The sequence below is a fragment of the Mustela erminea genome, chromosome 5, assembly GCF_009829155.1.
Source record: "Mustela erminea isolate mMusErm1 chromosome 5, mMusErm1.Pri, whole genome shotgun sequence".
Taxonomy (NCBI): Eukaryota; Metazoa; Chordata; class Mammalia; order Carnivora; family Mustelidae; genus Mustela; species Mustela erminea.
Window position 1 is genome coordinate 2,828,256 of NC_045618.1, and position 27,789 is coordinate 2,856,044.

At 46.7% G+C, this 27,789-nt stretch overlaps 1 protein-coding gene across 1 annotated transcript in view; it reads right to left on the reverse strand.

Annotated features, from left to right (window-relative positions):
* The window catches only part of EFL1 (elongation factor like GTPase 1), a 115,483-nt gene that overhangs the window by 45,227 nt on the left and 42,467 nt on the right, over nucleotides 1-27,789 (reverse strand). The window contains exon 15 of the mRNA XM_032341953.1: nucleotides 24,309-24,447. Coding sequence (XP_032197844.1) covers nucleotides 24,309-24,447 — 139 coding nt within the window. The remainder of the gene's footprint in view (nucleotides 1-24,308; nucleotides 24,448-27,789) is intronic.

The window sequence follows — 27,789 nt, forward strand, 5'->3', positions numbered from 1 at the left end:
CATTCATCTCCCCGCACTGCAGGGGTCGCGCCTGCCTCCTCCGGGCGTGGGGTCACGTCACCCCTGAGGGCACCCTGTCCTGTGAGCAGTCATTGTCCCTGGATCCCTGCGCTCCCGAGCCCGCCGCACTGACCCCCCTGGACGGCCGCAGAGGCCAGCTGAGGCGAGCAGGTCTGGCGAGGCACCCGCCCTCCCTAAATCTGATAGAAGGAGTGGGAAGAAATGCAATCATAACAAGGTTCTAGGGATGGTCCAGGAAAATGTACTCTACGGCTCGGCGGCGCTGAGTTTCTGGCCATTTAGAGTATTATCACCAGGTGCACAATAGGCCCTTGTGTTCTCTGTCTGTGAGCTGGGTCGGCTGGCAGCTGGCTGCATTTCTTAGGGAGGCACTGAAGCCAACATTAAAACAAAACCGAGCACAGGATTCCCTAAAAAGTGCAAAGTACCGGGAAGCCTGCCCAGAAGGATAATGTCAGGCTATCTTAGGAGCCCAAGAGCAGAATTCTCGATCGGTACCTATTATTAATGAGGGCTCACGTTTCAGGGAGGCTAGATTGGGCCGTGCCCTCCTCCCCACGGGCCTGGTTTACTCGCTGTGGGGCTGTGGCACTCCAAGACCGCGGAGGTGAGGAGAGACATGAAACAGGCCAGCACAGAGGCTGAGAAAAGTGACTCAGTCTCCTGGCCATCCTGACAACCAGCGGGGAATAATTCTTCCTCATCCAGAGATTTGACGCTGATATTGTTAGGAAGGTCACTGTCCCAAGCGTTTACCCTGGAAGGCCGGCTGGACGAGAACGAGTCAGAGCAGGCCGGGTGAGAAGTCCGCCGCTGGACGAGAAAGTCAGGATGCCCTCATGTCCCACGTGGGGCTAATCTGCAGCGGATGCTTCACAGAGGAAAAGAAACTGGTCTCTAAGTCGGCGGGGACAGTGACCTCTGTCAGACAGAGCCAGTGTGAGTTCTGCTGTCGGCACAGACAGACTCCAGGACAGACAGACCACCAGCACAGGCCTGCCCTGTCCAGAAGTCGTAGGACTCCTAGGAGCGCAGACGTGTCTCTGGCCTTTGTCCCTCGACAGGACCAGGACATCGGGCCACGTAGTTCCAAAAATAAAGACTCGAAGCTAAAATTACACCTCTACCTCGCGCGGGAGGCCTAGGTAGAAAGGCAGGGGTGGGGGTGGAAAGTGAGGCAGGGACTCGGTCTTGTCTGTGTGAGCCCCACAAGGAACACCCTGGAGGCGCGGCTCCTCAGAAAAGGGGGAGGCCAGAACTCTCCTCCAGGCCAGGACCGGCTGGATTCATCGCAACGCGTGTACTCGCAAGAGAAGAGAGACGGAAAGGAAGCAAAGAAACTGAACGAAAAACAACCACCGAGTTTCAGCTGCCTCAGAGAAACTGCAGGGGACGGGGAGGAAAAAGTGCATCTTTGCCTAAAAATTTGAAAAACTTCTCTACGGCAAAAACGAAAAGTGAAAAGGCAAAACAAAAACTGAAAAAACTACATAAAGTGTGGCGTGGAACAAAGATGAACAGCCTCCACACGTATAAAGGTTTCCACTAAAAAAATGAGAAAATGAATAAAATACATACAGTCAATTTTAAAAGAGGAGCCAAAGGAGCAATTCAAAAGAAGTAACACGAGGGGCCAATTTACAAGAGCGTTCCGCCTGATAAAATACACACAAATTCTAATGAGAACTCAGAACTGCGCGGACTGACCCAGACGCAGGGCTCTCTGACCTGACAGCTCAGCCCGGAAGAGGGGACAGGGCTCTCTTACCCTGAGACACCTCTGTTCCCACACACTCCTAATGCAGGCTTGCCCCCCACCCCAGGAAGAACGCTATCCTTAGACTGATCACTTCAAACACATCTGCTCTTTCCCAGTTCCAGTGTGTTCGTGCCGACCAGTTCTCCCGGTGATGCACTGGCTGGTGGGTGCTCTTTCTCGGAGTCCCTCGGTGCCACCACTTGCTGATTTTTTTTCTTATAATATAACAAAAGCAAGCAGCTAGGTTTTAGACTCATTTGCAGAACCACAGCTCCAGGGTTCGGTATGTAGAATCTTACCGAACTGTCAACTTCAGAATCCACGTAGGCACCCTCTCTTCTACCTTCAAACAATACCCAGGGGTGCCCGGGTGGCTCAGTTGTTGGGCGTCTGTCTTGGGCTCAGGTCATGAGGATCGAGCCCTGCATCGGGCTCCCTGCTCAGCAGGAAGCCTGCTTCTCCCTCCCCCACTCCCCCTGCCTGTGTTCCTTGTCTCTTGCTGTGTCTCTCTTCGTCAAATAATAAATAAAATCTTTAAAATAAAAAATAATAATATCCATAAAGTGCAAGGCACTGGGCAAGAGGGGGCGAGGCCATTAACAGAGCACAGAGATATTCTCCAGAACGATCCTGTGTTGTCTGACTCTGGCAAAGCCCTGCATGAAGGTGCGCTCTTCACATAGGACGTCGGAGGAAAGTCTGCTCTAGCAGTGGAACACCAGATTGGGCTGAACGGAACCACTTCCAGTTACCAGGTGGTCCAGCCTCACTGCACTTTGCTAACGCCAGAAGCACCACACACTTATTCTTGGATGCTTTTTCTGACTATTTATTACCTTTAATTTTGATAATCTAGCTGGATTATAAATTACAGAATGTATTTATTTTTATTTAAATTTTGTCATTTTAAATTACGTCTCGTAATACAGCGTGCCACTGGTTCCTGGAGTAGAACGCGGTGACCCCCCAACTGTCCTCCTTCATGCCCATCCCCCATCGGGCCCATCCCTCCACCCACCTCCCTTGCAATTTAACTTAGGATAATGGCTGAGTTTAACAACTGGTTTAGCAAAATGGTTTTCACACTTGGCTGTCTCGAGCTCGGCGGTTTCCTTTTTCCACATCCTGCAGGGTCTGTGACGTGCTTTCCAGACTTGAGTCTTCTGTTCCAACTTTCTGGAGGCTCCCGTTCTGCAGAGGCGACCTTCATGACCTTCGTGACCTTCACGGTGTGTGCGTCCCCCCTGGTGACGGAGGCTGGTGCAGCTGTTTGTGCAGAGCTCAGAGCTCCGCGACCGACACCCCACAGTGGCCTGCGACTAGTTCCTGTGGCTGAGAGGCTCTCTGTGCTCTGAGCATGCTGTGCCCCCACCCTGGGACCTCTGCCTGCACTGATTTTAGCTACTCTGGAGCGATGCTGCTTACCATCCCCTTCAACCCTGGGCTCCCCCATCACCCTACGCCCAGAGTATTTTGTTGAACCTTCTTGGGTGAGTTATCTTTGATCTATCTCGGGTGTGACCTCACCAACGCTATTACTTGTCACCCTACAGAGTACATTAGCAGGGGTGACGAACGCCACCGCCATCATGGTGGTTTTGTACGGAGGACACACTTGCCAGTGAGCAAAGGAGCCAACACAGTGATACACATTTACAGTCCAAGTTCCACTTTTTCTTCCAAGAGTAGGGAAAAAGTACTGTGAAATGGGTGTAACTTCCACTATTTGGTTAAAATGAAATTCAAGCATTTTAAACCAAGAGATTACTACATCCTGTAGATGCAGATTTAATTTCTACTCTGCTCTAAGCATGAATTGAGAGGTTGTATTTTAATATCTAGCTGGTGAGAAGTATTCTGAATTAGTTTTATTACTAACTGTGACTTTTAGTTTATCTTACAATATGAAAATGCCTTGCAGTTTATATTTTAGGGACTTTATCAAGATTGACCTATACTCTAGAATCCTGTTTTTAAATTTAATTTACACATAGGGAACAATGTTTTCTATGCACGTGCTGAATTGAGCTTATGTTCTAATGAGGGAAAGAAATGGACCCAGAAGGGCAGAGAATTCAAGAATCACAGCTTTCCCTTCTCGGAATTCAGGGGACGGGAAAAGAAGCCTGATGCTGACCCTAATTTCTTCTCGTGGGTAGCCCTGCTTTCAACTATGTGAATGTTCTGGAATGTGTACACAGACACACACACACACACACACACACATTTTTATCTTTGAAATTCTTCAGATTTCTGATAAGCATATCTCTCTCACACTCCTGCCCGTTCCTAACTGCATCTGTTCCTTAGGGCGTGTGTTCCACTCAAGGACACACGTCCCTGGATGCTTTCCTCCTGTGACTTTTTTCTGGTGTGAAGACACACACACACACACACACACACACACACACACAGTCCCATCAGTACACACGTCCACTGATCCCGAACTCACCAAGTCTGTCTCCCACATGCCAGCTTTCCGGCCAGGATCTGAGCTCTGCTGGAGCTTCTGGAGAGCCACTGCTTTCTCATTCACAGGCTTGGGGCTCCGCAGCCCTGGGTCTGCTCCTCCACGGCTCCGTGTTAAAACCCTAGCCACGTCTGTCATCTTCAGTCATGTGTCTGTTCTCAGCTCACACGTTCCTCTTGAGGATCTGCTCTGGCTCTCATCGATGCTGCGGCCTCCTCATCTTGCGTGGGATGATAATTCACTTTTCGGAGATCCCTCCAGTTCTTGGCAGAAGCCTGTCTCAGACCGTCCTATCTGACGGTCTGGGTCAAATTGGTCTTCTTCCCGGGTTTGCTGTAGGAGAGGGAAGCGGCTGCTTTGTGAGTGGTAGGGAGCTGCGCCCGAATACTCAGCTTCTGTCTGAATCTTCAGTCTTCACGGAAAGAGGAGGGAGAGTCGGGGACTTACTGTACATCTGCCATCTCGGTGATGCCATCATCTGTATGGTACAGAAAGGTCTGGCAACTGAAATCAGAGCAGGGGGTTTTCCTTTTGCCTCAAAGAAGTTGTTTCACTGTCTTGAGTAATATAAGCAATAATAATGGTTGAATACAGGTGTGTGTGCATGTGTGGGCACACCTTATCTTTAATGTCTATGGAACTTTTTTTTTTTTTTTAAGTAGGCTTCACCGTGGGAGCCCAAGACAGGGCTTGAACTCAAAACCCTGAGATCAAGACCTGAGCTGAGATCAGGGGTTGGATGCTTAAGAGACTGAGCCACCCTGGCACCCCAATGTCTGTGGAACATTTTAAAAAGGGACATTACGTCACAAGTAAAATCTGAATGAAGTCCCCCAAAACATATATGGCACAGCTATTCTTTTATTTTTCTGATTCTCCCTGGATTTTTTCCATCTTAGCTTGCATCCCTACTGTGATTTAAAGAAGGGTTTTCTACAATGAAAATTATTTGAAATCCACCTCCAGCACCTTAAGTATTAAAGGAAAACTGACAGTTTTCTTCACCCCGTATTCTCCCCCGGCTACATCCAGAACTTTCCGTACACACGTTACTCACTATTCACATCTCGGTCAATTACATATACTCACTGTAAAGAAGAAGAAAAACCACAACGGAATGGAAATCTTTGAGGTTGCTAATTTCTAAGATTACCTAAACCAGTGAAGTTTTCTTTTACGGAAAAGCAAGTTTAAAGTTTCATCATTCAAATGCGGCCTATCTGAAACACCTGGAAATGATTTCAAAGTTTTCAAAGTCACTATTCTAATAGGTATTACTTCCAACCTAACCATTACTGGCCTTTGAAATATAGAAGCTGGGAGCAGACTGGACAGATCAAATACTACAGATAAAAGCACTCTGAAAGGCATACAGTGCTATAAAAACATAAGGTGGTGGTATTAAAAATGGATTTGGACGTGAAACCCCAAACTCATTCATTTCAATGATTCCGTTAAGCCTTGGGTGAGGGCAGAGAACAGTGAGACTTTAATCCAGACCCGATTCTGCATCTCACTGGGGTCGTTCTGGGCCAATCAACTCCAGTCAAATTACATCCCGCCCCTATGTGATTAGAAACAAACAGGTTTTGGTCAAGTGTCCCGGGTTTTCGCTCAAACTCATCATGCTCACTTTCTCAGAGGACGTTTGCGAATGACAGGACCAAATTTGAAAGTAAATTTTCAGGGCAGCGTGTAGTCTTCCTGACAAAGAAGAGCTCTGTGTTTGCGGCAAAGTGACAATTTCTGGCTGTAACTAATTGGGCGGTGGTAAAATTGTCATAAGGAAAATGGACACGGAATACCAGCCGAAAAATCTGACACTTGCACACAACGTGTGTTGGCTGAGGGACATTTACAGCATCGCGCTTGCCTGCCCAGGAACACATGGCTGAGTGCCAGCCAGAACTGTGCAGGAAGGAGCTGCTGGAGGTACGAACTAAAGGGATTTTTTAGCATCTTGGAGGGGAAAAAAAAGGCTCAGCGCACTGCGTCTGAAAGCAACAAATGCAGTAAGTAAGACCAGGTGTGGAAACATCCGGAACCTACTGCAGTAATTAAAATACAAGCAGATGTACCATCCTGTCCTGTAGGAATTACAGAAACTAGAGCTATTCATAAATAATTCCGAGCAATCATCGTGGTCAGAGCCTGCTGCTTCGTGCCTAACGAGGGGCTTTCATACACGTCTCCTTCTCTGGGCTTCACGACTCCGTCAGGTGCAAAGTCCTCATGGGATAAAGAAATTAACAACAAACGAACCTGACACTAGGCCAGAAGGGAATGTGGTAAACTATACACACACCCACAGTGCACAGCCCCTCCTGACACGGATAGTCCAGAACTGTCCGCTGAACTGCACCGAAGTCAGCACAGATTCAGTGCCAAGTCTACAAAACAGAGAGGCGAAAACTCTGTGTGTGCGTGCGTGCGTGCTTGTGTGTGTGTATCTGTGTGTGCTGTATAAGCAAAACCTATGGGAGGCCGCACCCCAATTTGTCGCCAATGGTAATGTCAGAAGAGTGGCCACAGAGTGTATCCGCACGTGCCACCTCTGTGAGCCAAATAAGTGAAATAAAAATAAAACCGCATCGGTTAACGCTGCCAACTTTCAAAACAGAAAACAGTTCCAGTTTTATACAGACACACATTTACACACACACACACTCTCTCACACATTTTAACAAAAATGGAAATGCCCTTGGATTGTGCTGTGGTTTGTGGCCACCGGATCCTGAAAACGGCGTAGTGAACTTAATGGCCAAATACCCACACTTGCCGGAGGAAAAAAAAAATACAGATTCAACTCACTGTGTATTTACTGACCCTCGATCCTCATGGTTTAAACAGTTCGCTGATGACTTAGCATTTGCACTCGATTTATCTACAGCTTTCCTCTGTACTCAATATCCCCCCTCTTAGCTTTGCAAATAAGCATCCCTCACACTCTGAACACAAAGTCCAAGATTTCTGTACTTTCTCATTGTCAAGGTTTTTATTCAAGAGAGTCTACGTACAGCATTATTACATGTAAAAACAGTTATGTTTGTCCATATTCTCCTTAAATATGAAGGCACTTGACTAGAATAAAATTTGGCAAAGACTTTAAAAGAACTATTTTTTTCTTTTTGGTTGTTGTTGGTATAAAATCCCTATCAAAGTACGAGGCATATTTTGCAAATTAAATTCTTTAAAAAGAGCGTTAATCTCTCCTCCGGCTCACAACTGATTGTTACCAAATACACTGAGCTTTCCTAGTCAGAAGTCAAACCCATCTTCAGAAATATCCATGGTTCAATCAGCCAGATATGCCCACAAAAGTCCGTGGCCTCTTCCACAATCTCCTTGCCCGGTTCCTCAATTACCGTCCCACGGGGCCTCTCCCGCCTAACTCGGGGTCCCCCACTCTCCTCAGCCTCGAAATGGTGCTGTTGCCAACACTCCTGGCGTTCACGGTGGCCAGACCAGGCTGCTCTCCGCTTGGGCACTGGGAAACTCCTTTGTCTCTGTCATCTCTGCGAAAGAACCCTAACTGAAAGAGAGTTCCCTGAGGACTTCTTCGGGAGCCCCCAGGTAACAGAACATGAACGGCACCTCTTCCACAACTGGGTTCGGTCAGCGGCGCTGTGGGGCTCACCGGCTCCTTGGCCCCAGCTGAGTCCAGCCCTTCATCCACACGACCTGACACCAGCCTCAGACCAGACCCAACTCCACGCCTCATTCCACATGGCCCAACTATTTACCCCAAGATTCATTCCAGAAAGTTCCTTTAGCTCTCACCTAGTTCAAAGCAGATCACCAGACACCGTGGGAGACAAAGATGAGCCAGGTGCCATCCTGAAAGAATCTGTAGTGTCCGTCTTAAATTGGTGGGACATGTAGGACAGCATTTGGGAGCTGAAGCTGACATTTAATGATTTGAAAAACATAAAAGGCAATGATTTATGGAGTTAAAAATAGGATACGCCTTCCAAAACATTATGAAATCCAACAATAAACAGAAGTATAGTAAAAAAATCCAAAAAAAAAAAAAAAAGAAAAGAAATGCACAAAACACAAAAAAGTATAGTTTAAAAAAAAAAAAAAGCATAGAAGATACATTAAGACCAAAGCATAAAATAATCAAGGACAAATACTTTGGTCATAACTAGAGTGGACCACAGAATTCAACATCCAAACTAGGATTTTCAGGAGTGAAAGAGGTCGCAAAGCCTTCTCCAAGACAACAGACACAATAAACCAGGTGCCGTGGACAAGCCAGGCTGGGAGGTCGTGGTCAGTATAAAAATAAAGAGCTCGCCTGATCAAGGAAGGGAGATCAAGTCATGGGCTCGAGCACTCACTTTTCCTGCCCACATCCCTTGTCCCTACAGTCCTGCTTTCAGAATCTAAAGTCAGAGAGTCATACGAAGCAAACGGAAAACAAAAAAGGATTCATACACACAAAAATATTTCATGATATTTGCAAAGAACAAAGCTGCAGATTTGTTATATTTAAAACTAAATTTAAGTTTGGTCATAATGTGAGTTTTGGAAATACTGGGTTTTTGTTTTTAAAGACACTTTTATATTTTATTTTATATTTTATTTTATTTATTTATTTATTTGACAGACAGAGATCACAAGTAGGCAAAGAGGCAGGCAGAAGGAGAGGGGAAGCAGGCGCCCTGCAAAGCAGAGAGCCCGATGCGGGACTCGATCCCAGGACCCTGAGATGATGACCTGAGCCAAAGGCAGAGGCATTAACCCACTGAGCCACCCAGGCGCCCCGACACTTTTATATTTTAACACAGGGTTAACACACCTGGTTTCAGTTTTAAACTTGTCTAACCTCATAATGGGGACTATTTTCCAAATTTAGTATCTAAATAACTATGAATATATTAGACTTTTATGGGCCAAACAAATCCAGAAAACAGTTACTCAAAAAGCAAAGCGAGTCTGAAAGTCCCAGGGAAGACCAAGGGTCGACGACTTGTCAGCTCTTACAGCTCTGGCATTTCAGGTGGTGTACGTCACGTCTGGGCAGAGTCATATATCCGCCTATGAAAGACACCCCGCCACGCGTGCGCACACCCAGCCTAGTGGGCTCACGTTGTGCATGAGCCCACGTTCTTAGGACAAACTAATTTCTGGTTAACACACTGAACATCAGAAGTGGCAAAGAAGCAGACGAGACAAATGGCTGGTGGCCACAGGCTGGAAACTCAAGTGCCCAGTAAGCTGGGCCTTCACTCCCCCTAGCTTTCTTCCTTTTTTTTTTTTAAAGATTTTATTTGTATTAGAGAGACAGAGAGAGAGACAAAGGGGGAGCAACAGACAGAGAGAGAGGGAGAAGCAGATTCTCCTGAGCAAGGAGCCCAATGCAGGACTCGATCCCAGGACCCTGGAATCAAGACCTGAGCGGAAGGCAGACGCTTCACCCACTGAGCCACCCAGGCGCCCTCCGCTCTCCCTTTCGCATCTGTGGCACCTCGGATTCCCTATAGATACTCCAGAGGGAATGCCAGCAAACCAAAGAATAACCGTGATGATATCTCCCAGAATTTCCAGACTCTATTCTTATTCTGGCTCAAAATTCCGTTCCACGCCTGTGCTCAGAAGGAGCACTGGGAGGGGAGTGCACACATGTCTGTACACACACCCACAATGTGCCCTGGAAATGCACCCCCGCTGGCATTTGAGCTGGGTCTCGTGCCTGCACTCACCAGGCAGCACGGGGAAAAGAAGAGCGGAGGAGAAGACGGTGTGGTGTGTGCTCAAACAGGCAGGGAGCAGAGCCCTGGTGTGCACACAGCCGGTGGGAATGTGCACAGCCGGTGGGAACGCGCAAGGCCGATAGGAACGCACACGGCTGGTGGGAACGCACACGGTACGGCCGCCGGACAGCAACATAGAATAGTCCAGAATGCGAAGGGAGCTACCGTCTGACCAGCCAGTCAAACAAACACTGCATGTGCTCACTCACATATGGAAGCTGAAATCGCCAAACTAAGAGAGTAAAGTGCTGGTTACCAGAGGCTGGGGGCTGGGGGATCTAGGGACACTGACGGGTACAGACTCGAAGGTAGCAGATAAATACGTCTTGGAGATCTAATGCAAGCACCATGATTCCAGAGACAAAACCGTATTATAAACTTCAAAACTAAAGATGAGATCTCACGCGTTCCCCCGACAAGAAATGATTATGTGATGTGATAAAGATATAAGCTGATACTACAGGGGTAATCATACTGCAGTAAATAAAAAATTCAAGGCCACACGCTGTACACCTTAAATTTAGACGTTGTTGTATGTCAATTATGTCACAATAAAAATAAATCCTTAACAACCCTGATGTATTCGGGAGTGGTGAGAGCTGGAGCAAAGGGTCCCAGGAGGGAAGCAGCAGACAGACAGTGAAGGGTCTACAAGGCATGCACACAAGAGGAAGTCCAGACTGCTGGGAGGAAGTCCAGGGCCCCCTGAAAAAGACTGCCCCTTGGGGACGGGAGTCCCACTAGTTCACCGCTCAATACAGAGCCTCTTTGTAAACCAGGCAAAACTGACAAATTCTAGTTGGTCAGCTTCTCTCTTCTCCCTTCTGCGGGGAACCGGGCTATTTCCCCTCCTGTCCTTCCCTAGGGTTTTCTCCCTTATAGAAGGAAAGACGGGATCCCAGTTCAAGTCTCCTCAACCAAGCTCAGAAAAGACCAAGTCTCTGAGTCTCAGACCCTCCCGTTACAGGAGGAAAGGGCAGGACGTCAGAAGGTTGAAAGTCAAGGACTCCACAGGCAGGATGTCACAAGTCACAGCATTTCTGCATTGCCACGAGCAGAGGGAGTGAGGAGAATCTGGCGTAGGGTTTACATTAACCTTGGCTGCACAACTGTGCAGGGAACAAGGCGCAGCTAAAAAGGGGTGGCCGGGACGGGACAGTGTCATTCGTCCGAAGTCCAACTTCCCGGTCTCTGTTTGCTCGTCGGCAAAGAGACATGATCAGTTTACCATGGCCATAAGCAAACGTAAATGACAGGGACTCACTGAACACCCGCCATGCCCTTGGTGCGCAGCAAGTGCGGGTTAAGTTGCTTGAGACCTCGCTCAAGTACATTCATAAACGGGGCATCTCTCGGTGTGTCAGCCAACAAAAGATCTGCAAATACAAACTGTTTGGAAAACGAGAGGATGATGGTCATTTGGAAAAACTGAAGGCTCGGGGCTTTGAAGAGAAACAACTACTCTGCAGTAAATCTACTAATTGCTGTTTTTGTAGAAACCTGAAAGAAAACGTGCCCCTATCACACTGCCACACCCAGGGGAGAGGGGCTTGGCCTTTGGGGATTTTCAAGGCGTATCTGATTTCTTGCAGCTTTTACAGAGGCAAATCTTAGGACACGTTCAGCTCCAACAGTGAAGGAACAGCAACTCTTGCCTTAAATGTGCGCTTGAACCAGAAGACCCCAATCCTTTGAAATACGAACGTCCATGCGTTTATGTGCCAAGCTGCTGTAAATGAACAGTCACCTGGGAGCCATAAAACAAAACCAGGGACGACATGCTTCTAATTGCATGGGACATCAGGGTGTCAGCGACGCTCTCTATTCTGCTTCATTGCCTACCAACGGCATGTGTTTCCCTAACGATGCTTCTTCTACGCAGACAACCTAAGGAGTCGTAACAATCTGGAAGGTGAGGAGGAAACCAAAGGAAGAAACAAGTATACAACTGAAACGATGCCTTTAGCAGCCGGAAGAGAGGTGGGAGGGGCAAGAGAAGACAGGAAGACAGTGGCAGAGAGCCGGCACCACAGTCAGTTTCAGGGACAGCTACGAAGGTGGTCCTCAGGCTCCAACAGCAAATCCGCACCCATGAGCAACTGCTCTGTCCAAAGGACTCCAACATCTCTAACCCTCCAGTGATAAGACAGGCCTGCCCACCACATGCAGGAGCCTGGGCTGGGCAACAGCACACGGTTTCGGGCCCCACATGGACACACACTTCGGTCCCACTCCACACACACACACACACACACACCCCCTTCATCCGACTGCCTGACACTCTTTATAGACACAGTCAGCAGTTACAAGTTCCCCACGTGGGCTCTGGCCAGCGCTCACAGACACCCTCCTTTGTTTGTCTGGCCTCAGACAGGATGGAAATCCGTGGAAAAGGCTGCCCTCTTGTGCGCAGCTGCGGCCCCTGCTAGAGCAGGACCAACCAGCTGCCTTTCCCCCGGCTGGGCTGCGTGGCTTCAGAGAGCAGGCGTAGCCGCTCAGCCTCAGCCCAGAAATCAAGGCTGGTGTAAATAAGGATCAGAGAAGGTGCCAACGCTTCTGACTTGGCTCAAGTCCGAGCCAGGCATTCCAGACCTCTCTTGGGGCACGGTCCTGTGCGTCCGATCAGGATGAAGGCTGCTTTTTTAAAGCTCCTGGTTATGAGAAGAGCTCTGGGGGCTGGGGGGAGGGGCGGCTCCTAATGTGACGCCGAATGGTACCTGCACCTCTGGATTTCTGAGCGTCAGCTAGAGCAATCCACAGAGAGAGAGAGAGGAAGGCAAGGAGGATGCGGAGCCCAGCTAAGCAACGGAAACAGACGGAAACCAGGTCTAGGACAGTGGGGAGGTTCTTGGAAAAGCAGCTAAGAGACAAAGGCCGTAAGACATCACGTGACACAACCTTATTTTATTCAGATACAGATTCACAGATTCAGGTCCATGGGCGTGGCCAACTTGCCAGTGATCTCAACCAACAAACCCAGGGCTAGGTTAGTCTGGGAGCAAAACTGTGAAAGGTCTATAAATAACCCGGAAGATTAAATGTAAGCACCCAGCATGAAAAATCCAACCTAGTACAGAGTCGAATGTATAGCAAATACGAAATGCCTGAATGCGAGAGAATGATTAGTCTATGAAAGTAAGCTAAGGTTTGTCTTTTCAGAGCAAACAGTTCACTACATATTAAAAAAAAAAGTATTTTATTTTTCTTTAAATAGACTTTGGATCCTGAGATAGAAAGGCTCTTCAGAAACACTGGTATCCCTTCCCCGTTTCCCAAATCGCTCCACCCCAAATCTCAAGTGAAATGTCTAAAGAAAGGTAAAAAGTATAGAAAATCGATGGCAACACAGAAAAAGGTCTCATCCAATGCATGGGCAAACCAAATCCAAACTTTGAAAAGTAGAACTAGAGTATAAGTCACCCAGGCATACCAGAATTAACTTGTGCCACTAAGAGAGAAACTGCTCTCTGCAGGAATTAAACATGAGATCCCGGACCTCACCAATACCCAGAAGTCTCTGTTTCAGGTAAGACCCTGGGGCAGAAGTAGTAATTCTGGCAACTGTCGACTGGCTCAGTGTGAGAGAGGTAGGTCTGGGGCCCGCAACACAAGACGCCATGTGAAAGGGGAAAGGGCTTCTTCCCCAAAGAGACCAGTACCGGAATGATTTTAATTGTTCACATGATTTGGTAATAAAGTTGGGAGATGGATACAATGCAGAGCTGGGTACAAATCACGGCCCTTCCTCAGCTCTGTATTGGCAAAAAAGGCTCAAGAGGATAAAGATGTCAGTTCTTCCCAAATGAACTTATAACTTCACACAATAAAGAGTTCCTTTTATAGAAGCAGGTGTACATGTGGATGTGTGTTTACAGACAGAAATCTGGAAGAAAACACATTACACGGGTAGTACCTAGAATGATCATTTACCTAGTTTTTCTGTATTATAAGCTTCATAGTAAAAGATGATGATCATGATTCATTTTTTTTTTTTTAAGATTTTATTTATTTGAGAGAGAGTGCAGAGGCAGAGGTAGAGGGACAAGCAGACTCTCTGCTGAGCAGGGAGCCCCATGTGGAGCTCGATCCCAAAACCCTGGGATCATGATCTGAGCTGAAGGCAGATGTTTAACTGACTGAGCCACCCAGGTGCCCCCATGATTCACTTTCGTAAATACAGTATCTTCATATAGATATTTAATGTACTGGAATGAGCTAAGATGATCTCAAGTTCACATGGAAGAATAAATGTCCAAGAACAGCTAAAAACCTACTGAAATAGTGATAAAATGAGATTAACAAATGAATCGTTGAAACCATCAAAACCAAACAATATAGACTGGCAAATCCATCAGAACAGAAAACAGAACCCAGTAACAGACGACAGCATCGGTGGAAATTTAACAACAGAAGCGGGAGCAAAACTCAGGGGTGGGTGAGGCTTACTTCCTAAACGGCGCTGGCACAAGAGCTGCGCGTCTGGGGAAAAAGCCCGAGTACGTAGTTTACAGGTAACCTAGTCCCCACCCTAGAAGAGCTTAAACGAGCGCATGGGATTTACAGAACATGAAACATCCAAAGCACACGGTGAGAAAGTGTACAGAGGACCTGGCAGAGAACAGGACGATGAATGGAGAAGAAAGATGGGCAAGTGTCAGCAGAGCCGAGGTCTCCCCAATCTCACTTCTGAGAATACCGTACAAATAACAAGGAGGGGCAGACAGCTCCCTAGGCCAGGAGGCCATGGGGTCCTGCCTGCGGGGGGAGCACCTAAGCTCAGGACCCGGGAACGGGGCTTCAAACGGCTCCTGCGGGCAGCAGTGGCCGGCAGGCCAGAGCTGGGCCAGGCGGCCGCTCCTTCTCTACGTGCCTACGCCTGGAGTCAGGCTCCGACTCAAAGTCTGGAGCGGAGCTCCAACATCAGTGCTGCCCATGCTCGGGCTTCACCGGGTCGCCCCTTCCGCCTTGCTTCTCTGCGAGACTAACTCCCGACCATCTCTGCTACCCGGAGCTTTCTCCTGGGGAAGCTAACCCAAGTGTCCATCCTTTGTCACTCAGTAACTGGGAGTAAGGACGAGTCGAAGCAGTTTCGGTCACGGCCAGGGCACCTGCCTTCTCTCCTACGTATCCCGCGGGAAGACGTTTCTCAGGTGCGCTTTGCTACAACAAGGGGCGGACTGAAATGCTGACGGTGGCCTGCTCGGGTTTTTTTTCATTAGATAAAAAGAACTTCACTTAAATAAATGACATGTTAGATGAGAAAAGTGTTCTTTAATCTTCGTAATTAAGGGTTTCACTCAGGATTTATTTTCTTTATATGTGTGACTTTTGCCAGTCAATTAATGATATTTCCCGTGGAAATCAATGGTAATTACCTCATTACTTAATTAACATTCTGCCCTTCAATATTTTTAGAAACAAAATAAAGGCCACCGCCTTCTGCTATCCTCATCTACAAGACGGAACTAAGGAGCAGAGAGGTTAAGCACCCCCACCTAAGGCCGCAAAGCCAAAAACTGCTCAGCGGGAATGTAACCCAGAGTATCCCAGCCCCAACCCATACACGTCCCCCCTCCCAACTCGGTCCTTGGGGACAAGTTCTGTAAAGACAGCACCGAGGACGTCAAGGAGAGAGATTAACACCATCTCTCCTCTGAACTTAAAAAATACATGAGACAACATTCAAGATATAAAAAACTTAAAAAGAAAAATAGAAGAGACACTGGAGGGCCCACCAGGCATCTGTAGAAAGGAGACATTCCGCAGATCAGTGGACCCTCCTCCTCACCCGAGTCCCCTCTCCAGAGAGCTACTACCTTGGACTCGCGGTCTACCTTTCCCAGCTTTACGCATCACACACGCATCCGTCCCTCAATGACACATGGTATTTACGTGTTTTCAACCTCTATAAAATGCTTGCCAACTCTAAATCCACTGCATTTGCGAGCCCAACCCCAGCCGATGGCTGGTGGTGTGAAGCCCTTCACTCTCGCTCGGCTGTAACATTCCTCCTGAGCACGGCTGCACCGTAACTTAACCATCCATTCTGCTGCCCATGGATATTTAGGCAGTTACCAGCTGTTCTTCCGGCTCTCAGCACCAGCGCGGTTACGAACATTCTCGTACCCATTGCCTTCAGACCACACCCGAAGCGTCTCTGACGTGCACACCTGCAAGCGGAGCTGCTGCATGGTGGGGTCACGTGTTCAGTTTAGGGGTCTAAGAGAGCACTTTTTTCAGGCCTTTTGAAAATCAGCTGATTGTCTACTGGAAAAAAGTCAAATTTCACCTTGTCAACAAGAAGACTATTGTATCAATCATCAAGGACATCTTCCCAACCTTCATTAAACCATTTACAAAAGTCAAAGGACCTCCCATTGCCATGCAGTAAAAATACCAAGAAGAGAGGTCAAATCTGCCCTCTACCTTGTCAGTGCCCCTTAACAGAAAGAAAGGAAAAGTCCTATTCCGAGATGCGGGGGAAGAAAATCCCCATCAAATAATCCTTTGTTCTTGAATAATGTCTAGAGAGGCCATGAGCTTATTAACAGACAATTCTTTGGTTACAAACATGTAATAATTTTCAAAAGAAATTACATAGTTACAACGGTTACTTCAGTCTGTGAAGAAAGGACGAACAGACACACTAACTTAACTTGTGCAATAAGCATTTTGCCAAAGCACAGGCTAACCATTCCATGTGAGGCCCTGGGCAGGGGACTCCAGCCACCCTGGAGCCCAGCCGGCGCTGGCAAGGCTGAAGGCAACCACGGCTCCCCGCATTTGTAGCGTGCGGCTGTGGTCCACCGGCTGGGAGGTACCCAGAAAAACTAATGATAAAGAAAACAATGTATAAAACTCTAAAGAAATCCAGACAAGGCTATATGAAGATTCAGGCCATAAACACATTCATTAGAAGAAGAGGAAAAAAAGTGAACCAATTCTTCTAAAAAAATAAATGAAATAAAACAATATCTGATACACAGGACGGAAGGTCTCCTAAGGGCACTAAATCAATATATTATAGGTGAGGAATCAATTAAGGACAGAAGTAAAAATGCCATGTAACAAACTACCACCAAGTAAGACTTAACAAGAGAAAAGGGAAAACAAAACAAAACAAAACCCAATTAACGTAGAAACAGAAGGTGAAAGAACACAGATACAGAGGGCCACAAACCTCCCAGCCTGCTCCACAGATGGTTGCAACCTTCACAAGCCTCAGTTCCCCAGCTGTAAAATGGATCCGTCTCCTCCCTGCCGGATGAGATCAGATCCTTGCCCCCGAATCCGCAGCAGCTCCCAGCCCACGGGAAACACCAACAGCTGCTCCTTTCTCGTGTCATTATTATAACCAATATCGATACCTGTATCCATGCAAATAAACTAAATAACTAATCTGAAATACGTGATTCCCTATGAGAGCATGAAGTACCACAATCAATGTAGGGACAGTAGAACAAAACAAAACAAACACAGAAAACCTGAAAGGGAGAATCACAGTTGATAAAACTATCAAACCACAACCTTGACGACCAACCAGGTAGAGTCAGTTGCACAGGTGTTAACATCAAACTGCTTAAGCAGCAAAATATTCTTGTGCCATTTAAATTGTCCCATAAAATAAAAAACAGTGAAAACTGTCCCTCATTTGTTGTTCGTTTCAAGTAGCCAGCACAATGCTCTTGCCTATACTCCCCGAGTACAAAATAAACATGTATATAAAAGATGCAGATCAGCCAAACCGATAAACATTTTACATGAAGAAAACACCAACAAATTCAATTCACTGCTCTATTAACATACTGAAGTACATTCACTATTAGCCTAGTCCAGGAATATGTATGTGACTCATGGATATTAAGAAACGTGTTACTGAGATTCAAGGCATAAAATGGCTCAAAAAAGAAAAAAACATCTGTTGCCTGAAAGGTACAGGAAAGACCATTTCATAAAAGTCAACATCTATCTGCGTTTAGAAAACGAATCCAGCAAGCAGAAACAGTCATTACAGTCACTATGTCGTTATAAAGACCATGCGGATCAGATCTGCTGTGTAACCCAGTACGCCGTCTGTAAGAACGGCTCCCACGTCGGGAACGAGACCCCACAGCTGCACCGCCATTTAATACCATCCTGGCAGTTAGAGCAAATGCACTGAAACAAAAAGCTCTAAATATGAGAAGAGATCATCTCTAGGAGAAATATATACAGGTTAGAAAACATGATTATTTTTGTATTAAATATATACTATTCAGGTATACACTTAAACATGGTTAAGATGGCAAATTTTACATTATTATATTTTTTTACCACAATTTTAAGGAACAGTGTGCTCACATGTGCGTATAAAGAGACTGTGGTCACCCCTATGATAAGAGGTAACTCTTACTGAGCCTATCTGCTTTTCTCAAATGCACTTATAGTATGGCCTACACGATACTGAACATTATCTTTTAAAGAGGCCTTAAAATGTACCACTTAGTATTCATAGAGAAGAGCTATAACACCAAAATAAAACAGACAAACTTTAATAATAAAGAAACAGAGCAAGAAAACACAGAGTGAGACTTGGTCATGAGAAAGATAATAAACCAGATCAAAACAATCAAACATCTTATATAGCTAGCCCAGACGATCTTGCGAGTGAACGGTTTCCAAACTTTCAAAGAGAAGATAATTACCACAGTCGATAGAAATTCCCCTAGAACAGCCCTGTCCAATATGGCAGCCACGAGGGACACGTGGTTACCAAACACTTGAAATGTGACAAGCGCGTCTGAGGGAGTCAACGTTTAATGCTGTTTGGTACCAGCCTGTGTAGATACACAGTGGCTACCATCACACAGCACGGCTCCAGAGGGTTGAAGAGAGGACGCTTCCCATTTTGGAAATACCAAGAAAATAAAGGCCAAACTTACTCAGTAGCCAAGAAAATTCTGGACAAAATGCTAGTAAACAGAACCAAAGGGTATACTGTGAGAATGTGCAATGATCGAGTGCTCGTCTGCTTTTTTTTTCCCTTCTAGGAATGGAAGGACAACTGAACAATCAGGAAATAATTAAATGCAATCCATGACATCAATTACAGCAAGCAGAAAAGCTCTATAACTCTGTCTTCAGATACTGGGAACACATCAGTGAAATTTAATATCTATTCCTGGTTTTAAAAAAAGCATACTTTCTAGCATGACACATCAGAGAAATGAACCAAAAGCATCGGCAAGCTCAAAACTAAAACGAGTGTTTTCATTAAAGTTAGGAAGAAACCAGACAGAACAGAACAGCTGTACTGAGCACCACTCGTATTTCTGGAGGCGATTTAAAAATAAGAAACAGGACACATTATAAGGGCACAATAAGATCACTATCATCTGTAAAAGAAAAACTATTAAAACCAGCTGAAAATTAATCCTAGAAGTGACCAGTAAGGCTACTTATTATTTACTGATTAAAACAGATTCCAAGTGAAAATGTTGATAAAAAGGTGTATTTAAAAGAAATTCACTAGTAAGTGAATTCAGTGTATTACAAAGAGTACCACAAAGACTTAAGAGTCACAGACTGTTGTGATTTCCTTGGAAACAACAAAATCAATTTTGCGTATAATGCCAAAGGCTCTGGTTCCTCAAGTACCCCACACGACGAAGGACAGACGGACAGGCGGACGGACACACACACACACACCTTTCATTCAATCTCCACTGACTTCCCATCATCCAGTAATCCACCGTGGCAGAACCAGCTCAGAAAAAAGCTAATTAATGTTATTTTCCTCTTGTCGTGAAAAGAGGAATATCATGTTTCCCCTCAGAATATGCCCCTGAAATGTTGAAGACTTAACCATATGGAAGAGTTCTGAAAGTGCATAAGAAATGGCTAGAGATTTGGAATCCTAATTCAATTTCCCCTCACATTTTAATAGGAGCCTGTAGCAAACATTTATTTTTAGAGACGTCCCTGGTATGGACTGAACAAAGGGCTATTGTGTGTTAAACAAGGGGAGGTCTCTCTGGTCCCATCTATCCAAGTTTTTTAAACATCAGGTTGGAATTAAGTGATTTTAAACTTTAAATCAACTATTTCCAGACCACAAACTCTACTCCACACTTATCGGTCAACGTCAGTTCTCCGAGTGAGTTATAACGGAGTTCAAATGCGAAATCGGCGTCTTCCAAGTGCCAGTAAGGAACTTTCCTTCAGACTCTGACTACATATGCTCCGACTTGTTAAAAAAATGCCACAGAAGTTTTCATTTCCTTCTCCAACAGAAAGTTTCATCTGCATTTGATCAATCCGACTCAGCACCATCTCTGATGAAAAGCACATGGGTATCCGTCATAGCATTCTCTATTATATCCTTATTAAACAGGAATTACAACCTTTTCTCTAAGTTAATAAGAGCAAAATAGACGGGATTTATAGGCTTGCCCTGATCACTATAAACTTTGCTATGCCTTAATTTGTAATATGCGTCCTGTTACGGGCCTGCTGAAGTCGAAAAGAAAACAAGAAATTATCTATGGTTCATGGTGTGGTCATTTTAAAACATGTTCACAAACTCTTTGACACGTCTGCCATCAGAAGGTGGAGTCCGTCTCCTCCCTCCGAGTACCGGCCGGTCGCGGTGACTCGCTTCTGCTACGAATGAGCTCGAAGCCGGGGGAAGCCAGGTCGTAGAGAGGACACCGCTTCTCCAGGCTTGTCCTCCCGGAGGCTCACCCGCAGATCCCAGCACCGCCTGAGGGGAAGGCCACGTGTGCGGGCCCCAGTCCCACCGCCAGGCAAGGCCCCAGCTGGCCAGCAGCGGCCTCCTCGAACTCCAGCACCCAGGCCCAGCACTCCCAAGCGGACACCCCGGGGCACGGAGACTAGGTGTCCCACCACGTCGCGCCCAAACCGCAGATGTGGGAAACCCTCACACTGTCTTTGGGCTTCGGTGCTTTGGGAGGCAGCAACGACAACATGAACGTGTACATCAACCGGGAACGCGCACATCAGGTCAACTGGACTCAGCCGCCGTCCTACTTTTCTCAAACTCCCCATCTCCCCAAGAACGCAAACCAGAAAACAGACAAAACCCTCCTGTGCTGCACACCCGCTCTCGGTTGGCTCCCGGGGGAGCCTGGGGGCGGCGGTCCCAGCCGGTGCCCTGGCCGGGAGTGAGCTTTCTCCTGGGCCGTGTGCCTCCCAGCACTCGGCAGGCCAGGAGCCTTGGCCCGCTCATCTGTGCTGCCTGAAACCCACTCGTAGCCTCAGAAAGTCCTTACTAACGGCCCGCTCGGGAAACTGCGGCCCGGCGCCATGTGCTCCCGTTTTTTAATCAATGGACAAGTGGGATTTACCTGAAAGTGTCGCTCTGACTCCAGCACTGGTAATGACGTTTAGGACCTTCCCACTGGAGCCGTATAAATGGGTTATCGACCCAACTGAGTAACCGTTCCGGAAACCCACTGTTCTCCTCAGTGGACACTAGGAAGGGAAAAAGCCTCATTGCTTGAAATAACTTTTTTTTTTCTCAAAGAAGCACACGCCTGAGAAATTAAAGCTGGAAGGGACCTGAGAGATACTCAAGTTTAGGACTTTTTTCCACCAGTGATAAACTGACATAACCCATGGGCAGTCTCCATGACACAAGCACTAAGAATTTTTACTTCGCTCTGTCCTCACTGAAATGTCCACCTCCAATAAGACAGTGGCAACTTGAAACTCCAATGCTGTTCCTGTCTTACCAAGGAAATGTACAGAATAGAATTTTGTGTACATTTCCTAGCTACAGCAGTAAAATATCCTCCATGTAATGGTATTGAATACTTCGTCCTTAACATTTAGAATGTATGACAAATCTAACAGTATGTGATAAATATAACAAAAGCAGCCCTGGGAACCCACAAACAGTCACTAGAAAAAAAGTTAAAGTGGCTGCTCTATTTTTACCATAAGAAATGTTAGCAGTCACTGCTCTAGTCCCAATCATTGGGGGAAACTGAAGTCCAGAAAGGTTATACAACTGGCCGGAGGCCAGACAACTAGTTGGTGGCAAAACCAGGACCAGAACTCTGGTGTACTCATGTTTTCCAGTCCTGCCTGTGTGCAATTAGATGCGGATTAATAAAAGGAAAACAATTATTTTAGTTTCAATTCCAAAGGCAAATCGAAGCGGCTGGCTGGATTCCCACCCCTTCAAGGTTACATCCCTAATCCTCCTGGTGACTATTTTCCTCCTCACGGTACATAGAATCTACCAGGAGGGTCCCAGGCAGGGCCAGGCTGGGTGGGATGAGGGCGCTGACAGCAAGGACTGGCTAGTCAAAGGCTATGAAGGTTACTCACAACCCAAGACCCCTTGCCTTAACCGTGGAGGCAAGAGTAAAACACTCAGTCCCTCGTCTCTCCCGCAACTAGGGCTGACCATGGGACAGAAGTCCCAAACAATGAGGATCTCAAGAGAGAAACATCACTAAATGGGCATTTCTACCCAGATGAAAACAGCAGTGCTGTGAGAAGTCTTCCTGCCAGGACCCTGGGAGTGATTCCTTGAGACGCAGAAGCTGTCGTGGCTCCCCCTGAGGGCAAAGGCCGCAGGCCTAGAATTGCAAATAGGCAGACAGAAGGAACCAGGCTCCCTGCAGCCCCAGGAGCCCCATCCTCGGGCTTCCTGTTGAGTGAAATTCAAAACTCCACAGTCGGTTTTTGGTTACCTACAGCTATGCACAACCCTAACTCTTACTCAAAATAAATGTGGCTTTCTTCCTTCATCTACTTTGTCCCAAAGTGTGTCCGTCTGTGTTATTTCTACGTAGCTAAATTCGGTGAACAAACATTTCATCACCGGCACCACCACCCCAGCTCCTACCAAGCCCCCCACCATTATTCTCAAACAGCAGTAAACGGAAACGAGGCACACCTCTTTTCTCCAAGAGGAAGCGTTTCAGCTTACAAGAGGTCTCCTGCGGCAGACGGCAGGTGGAGGGTTGCCCCGGGCAGCAAATGAAAGACAGAAAGACAGATGGTTTTCCTCCTTATAAACCGTGCAGCCTCGGCCCTGGACAGCACGTGGAGATCCAGAAACCACTGCTCGCCAAGTCCCCAGCCTCTACCGGGGAAGGACTGCCGATGCGAGCCTTAGTTGGAGGAAACAGGACAAAAACCACTCATTCTACAAACACCTTCTCTTTCGCTTGAGTGTGGTGTTTGAGATCTTCTACCTCACTTTACGTTTAAGACACAAAATGGACTGAGTCTGAGCAAAACAGTAGTGTCATAACCAAAGCCAGAGTGTTCTCCATCCTTCTCCCGCACGTCCTTCCTGATCAAGTTGGCTACGGCAGCTCAGAGCTCCATCAGCTGTCGACGTTCAACACATCCTCCAAAGGGATAAACGAGAATGGGCGACACAGATGAAAAGCTAGGATTCTACTAACTCCGTGGCCCTCCACCAAAAAGAAAAAAGAAAGGGAAAAGAATTCTAAAAAAAAAGAATGGATCTCTGTGAGGGAATGGCAAAATGTTGAGGCAAATTTCTTAGACTCGAGTTCAATCCAAACAAATCATGAGCTGTCCTGGCCCAGAAATCTGGACCATCTCTTGAAAACACAGACAGAATTCCCAGCCCAAGCAATTACCCAAGAAATAGCTTTAGGGCTGACAGACACCTAAGGACTCAGAAACCAGCAGTACAGGGGACATGGTGCCCCACACACGCGCAAGCCCCTGGGACCCTCCAAGGGAAGGTCCTCAGTCTGAGACTTCCAGGTTGCTCTAAACTCACGAAATGGATTCTGCACACAGAAACAGAAGCCAATGAACATGATGGGCTTGACAAACAGTATTTACAGATGTAAGTTGGTCACTATCAGCAAAGCAACATTCAATGGGTTAAAAATACGGGGGAGAAAGAAAGGAGTTCAACAGACCTTTACATCAGAACAGTCTCCAATAATTTAGAACCAGAAGGGTCTCACTCATCTAGACTTTTACGTGAGCAGGAATCCCCCTTCTTGTTCCCAACCAGATGGAACCCCCACGTCGAGTGTTCCCAAACTACTTAAGCAGGGCTCTTTGAAACAGAACTACCGTACTTCACAGCAAGTTACCAATCCACACGCTAACTGCTCAGATGCGGTAGGTTCAAGTCTAAGGACACTAGGGGGGCGCGGGGGGCGGGGGGGTGGAGAAAAAAACTATAACAGAGATCAGAGTCATCTCTTTCCAAGAGTTCACTACGTGCACGCAGCGTGCTGGGTGAGCTCTCGGCCGGAGGGCAGGTACAGAGACCCAGGGCAGGGCACCACCTTACCTAGCACATTTCCTGGAGGGACCTCCTCTAGGTCTTCCAGTTCCCTGCCCATCAGCAGATACAGGTTTTCTAGGGTGCAGCACGCCATGTGGGGGATCGGGGGAAGGTCTTCTAGTGGAGTGGAGAAGCCCAATGGCACCTGGGCGAAGAAACATCGTTGAAGAGAAGTTAGAGGGCATTAAATGCAGACATTACTTAGAAACTAAGTGACTCCTACTCAGAGGTGAGATGGTGCAGTCACACTTCATGTAAACCTGAAATATGGAAATTTGAAACGGTATGATACAGAATATGAAGTGGTGAAACTTCTCAGATACTTAAAATCTGTCAAGAATTCGACAGAGTCATAAGTTTCATGGCTCAGGAATATGAATTCCATTGTGACCTGTGACCTGTCCCACCCAATTTGCCAATAAACACACCCCCCCAGCCCCTTGCCAGTAGTTACGTGCACCAGGTCACCCACCAGTTCCAGTGGTGACCGTACTGTGATCGCCACACGTGTCATTCCTCTTGTCACTCACAGTGGTGTTCATCAGATTACAGTGCTCTTTGGGCATCCAGCAAGAGCAGGACCTGGTGCTCAGTCCCACAGGAAGAGAACTTAAGCAGAGTGGCCAGATGTGATACAAAATGCCATGGGAATGGCCACACAACAGCTAGTCTATGCTCATGCTGATAATCTGCAAAGGAGCAGCTGTGAAATGCTGGGGACACGAGGAGAAGACTGAGCACAGACACAGTCGACACTGGCTGCCAGTGACACGACTGATGAGCTCACCTCCTGTCATGTTCGTTCCTAAGAGACACCGTCTCAAATTATGTACTTTTGTCAAGAATTATTCAAGATCTTGAAACGCATTCAAGATATTGCCTTGAATCATTCAGTAACCCCCATATAAATGCAAGTACCCTGAACTTGTCTCTGGTGCCCCTGGGCCCAAGTGCAAAAAACATGAAGTTAAACGCACATATAAACATAACTAACATCACAGAACGAGTGACCAAAAAGCACTAGAGGCAAGTACATTCATAAAAACCCAGAGGAGGGAGACACTGTTGTGCTCGGGAAGACGTGGAAACCGCACGAGAATGCTTGCCTTGCAGGCACACGCCACATTTCAGCGGCGGCTCTGCAGGGCAGCTGGAGAGACACCCCAGAAACATAAAAAGGAGAAGGATGAAAGAGAAACAGAGTTAGCCACAGATAACAGGATTAACCACTTAAACCACACAGAACTTAGAATTAGTAAGACAGTTTAGCAAGGAGGCTAGACACAAGGACAGTATACAAAAGTTAACTGTCTGCATCAGCAAGAGGAAAAAAAATGTTGGTTTTTTTTTTTGGTTTTGTTTTTAAAGATTTTGTTTATTTATTTGACAGAGATCACAAGTAGGCAGAGAGACAGGCAGAGAGAGAGAGGGGGAAGCAGGCTCCCCACCGAGCAGAGAGCCCGATGCGGGGCTCGATCCTAGGACCCCAGGATCATGACCCGAGCCAAAGGCAGAGGCTTTAACCCATTCAGCCACCCAGGTGTCACCCGAAATATGTTTTTAAATAGTAACTTTTAGAGTAGGAACAAAATATTAGCTAGACTAAGTCTAAAAGTGATTAAAATGGAGAAAATTATAAAACTTTAATGAAAAACACTGAAAATAACCTAAATAAATAGAAAGATAGGCCTCATCGATTTACAGATTCTATACTGCAAATGCTGATTCATGCCAAATACACGTACTGACTGAAAGCAATCAGAATCTCAAGAGAGCTTTTCACGGAACCTGACAAGCTGACCAAAAACTTACATGGAAGTGGAAAGAGGAATAAGCAAGGTGCTCACCAAAAAAAAAAAGCTAGAAGACGTGGACTTTTAAACATCTAAATCTTTAGAAGTGAAGTCAGCACTGAATGGAGACAGTGATAAACAGAATAATGAAGTCTAATTGTCCAGAAACAGCCCGAATCACGTACAAGCTTTGATTTATGACTGAGCTGGCTGAGCAGTGGGCAGAGAGGAGCATGTTCTCTGTGCGGTTTTGGAACTGGTATTTGTATGGGGAAAATAAGATTGGATCCCATCTTCATATCATATACAAACACTGAATTAAACATTTAAATATGAAAGGCAAAACTTTAAACTTTATAAGGAACCACAGGCGAAAATGTTGCCTTGGGTACAGTCCCAATTTTAATTTTCTTAAATAAGATACAAAAGGCATAACCCATAATGGAAAAGACTGATAAATTAAACCACATTAAAATCAAGAACTTCTGCACATTAAAAGATACTAAATAGAAAATGTGACACATCCCAAACTGGAGAACTTGCAAAACTTAAGAGTGGCAAGGAATTAGTATGCAGCTCCTACAAAGAACATCGAAAAACCAGTATTAAAAAATGTGTGTATATAGCACAAGTGAAAACTAGGCAGAAGACCCAAAGATATCATCACAGGAAAAGACAGGAATGACCAATGAGCATATTAAAAGAGTAATAAAGAAAATGTAAACTAAGACCTCTTGAAAAGAGCATATCATACGCATCTCATTGGCAAAAATTAAATCGACAGTAACACATTCTGGGGAGGCTGCGTAAGACCGTACGTCCTTCCACAGCGCGCACGCGAGTGGTAACGCTACAGAGAAAAGCAGAAGGATGGAGTAGACAGATGAAAGGCAGGCCCCCATGACCCCTGCTTCCTGTTCACGCCCTCACGCAGTCCCCTCTCCTGGGTGGGAGGGCCCGGAGCTTGCGTCTTCTCATCAATGGCATATGGCAAAGGCGGGGGGATGTCACTCTCATGATCGCGTAACATCACGCAAGACTGTCTTGCCAACACATCCAGCCTGGACCCGCCTTGTGGGCTGGAAGGAGGGCAGCCAAGCTGGGCAGTCCACGGGACAGGAAGCCGCAGGCAGCTTCCAGGCCTGGAGGGCGGCCGACAGCCAGCAGGAACGTGGAACCCTCGGCCTACAGGCACCAGGATGTGACTCCTGCCAACAACCTCAGTAAGCCTGGACACAGACGCTTTCCCACAGGAGCTTCCAGAAGAGCACACCACCTGGCGACACTGGCTGCAGCTTTGCGAGGCAGCAGGCAGGACCCGCTGAGCCACGCTTGGACTCCGACCCACAGAAACCGTGAGATGACAGAACGTGCGTCGTCCTCGCTGGCTGAATTTGCGGGAGTCTGGAATGCGCAGCAACCTAACGGATGGACACGCGAGTCCAAGTACGGTTTATGTCTTGGGGCGTGTGTGATAGGTTTCCGCTTGTTTTTAAAGGAAGCTGGAAGGAGATGTTATGGGCCCCGACTAGTGGAGTGTGGAGTCACGTGCAACCGTCAGTTCACTTCATGGCTGCACCGCTAGTCACCGGACACACACGGAGTGACTTCAACCTCTAGCCCCACGAAAGCGAAGACACACCACGTAAAGATAAAGTGGAATGCTCACGGAATCTGTAATGCCCCATAAATCC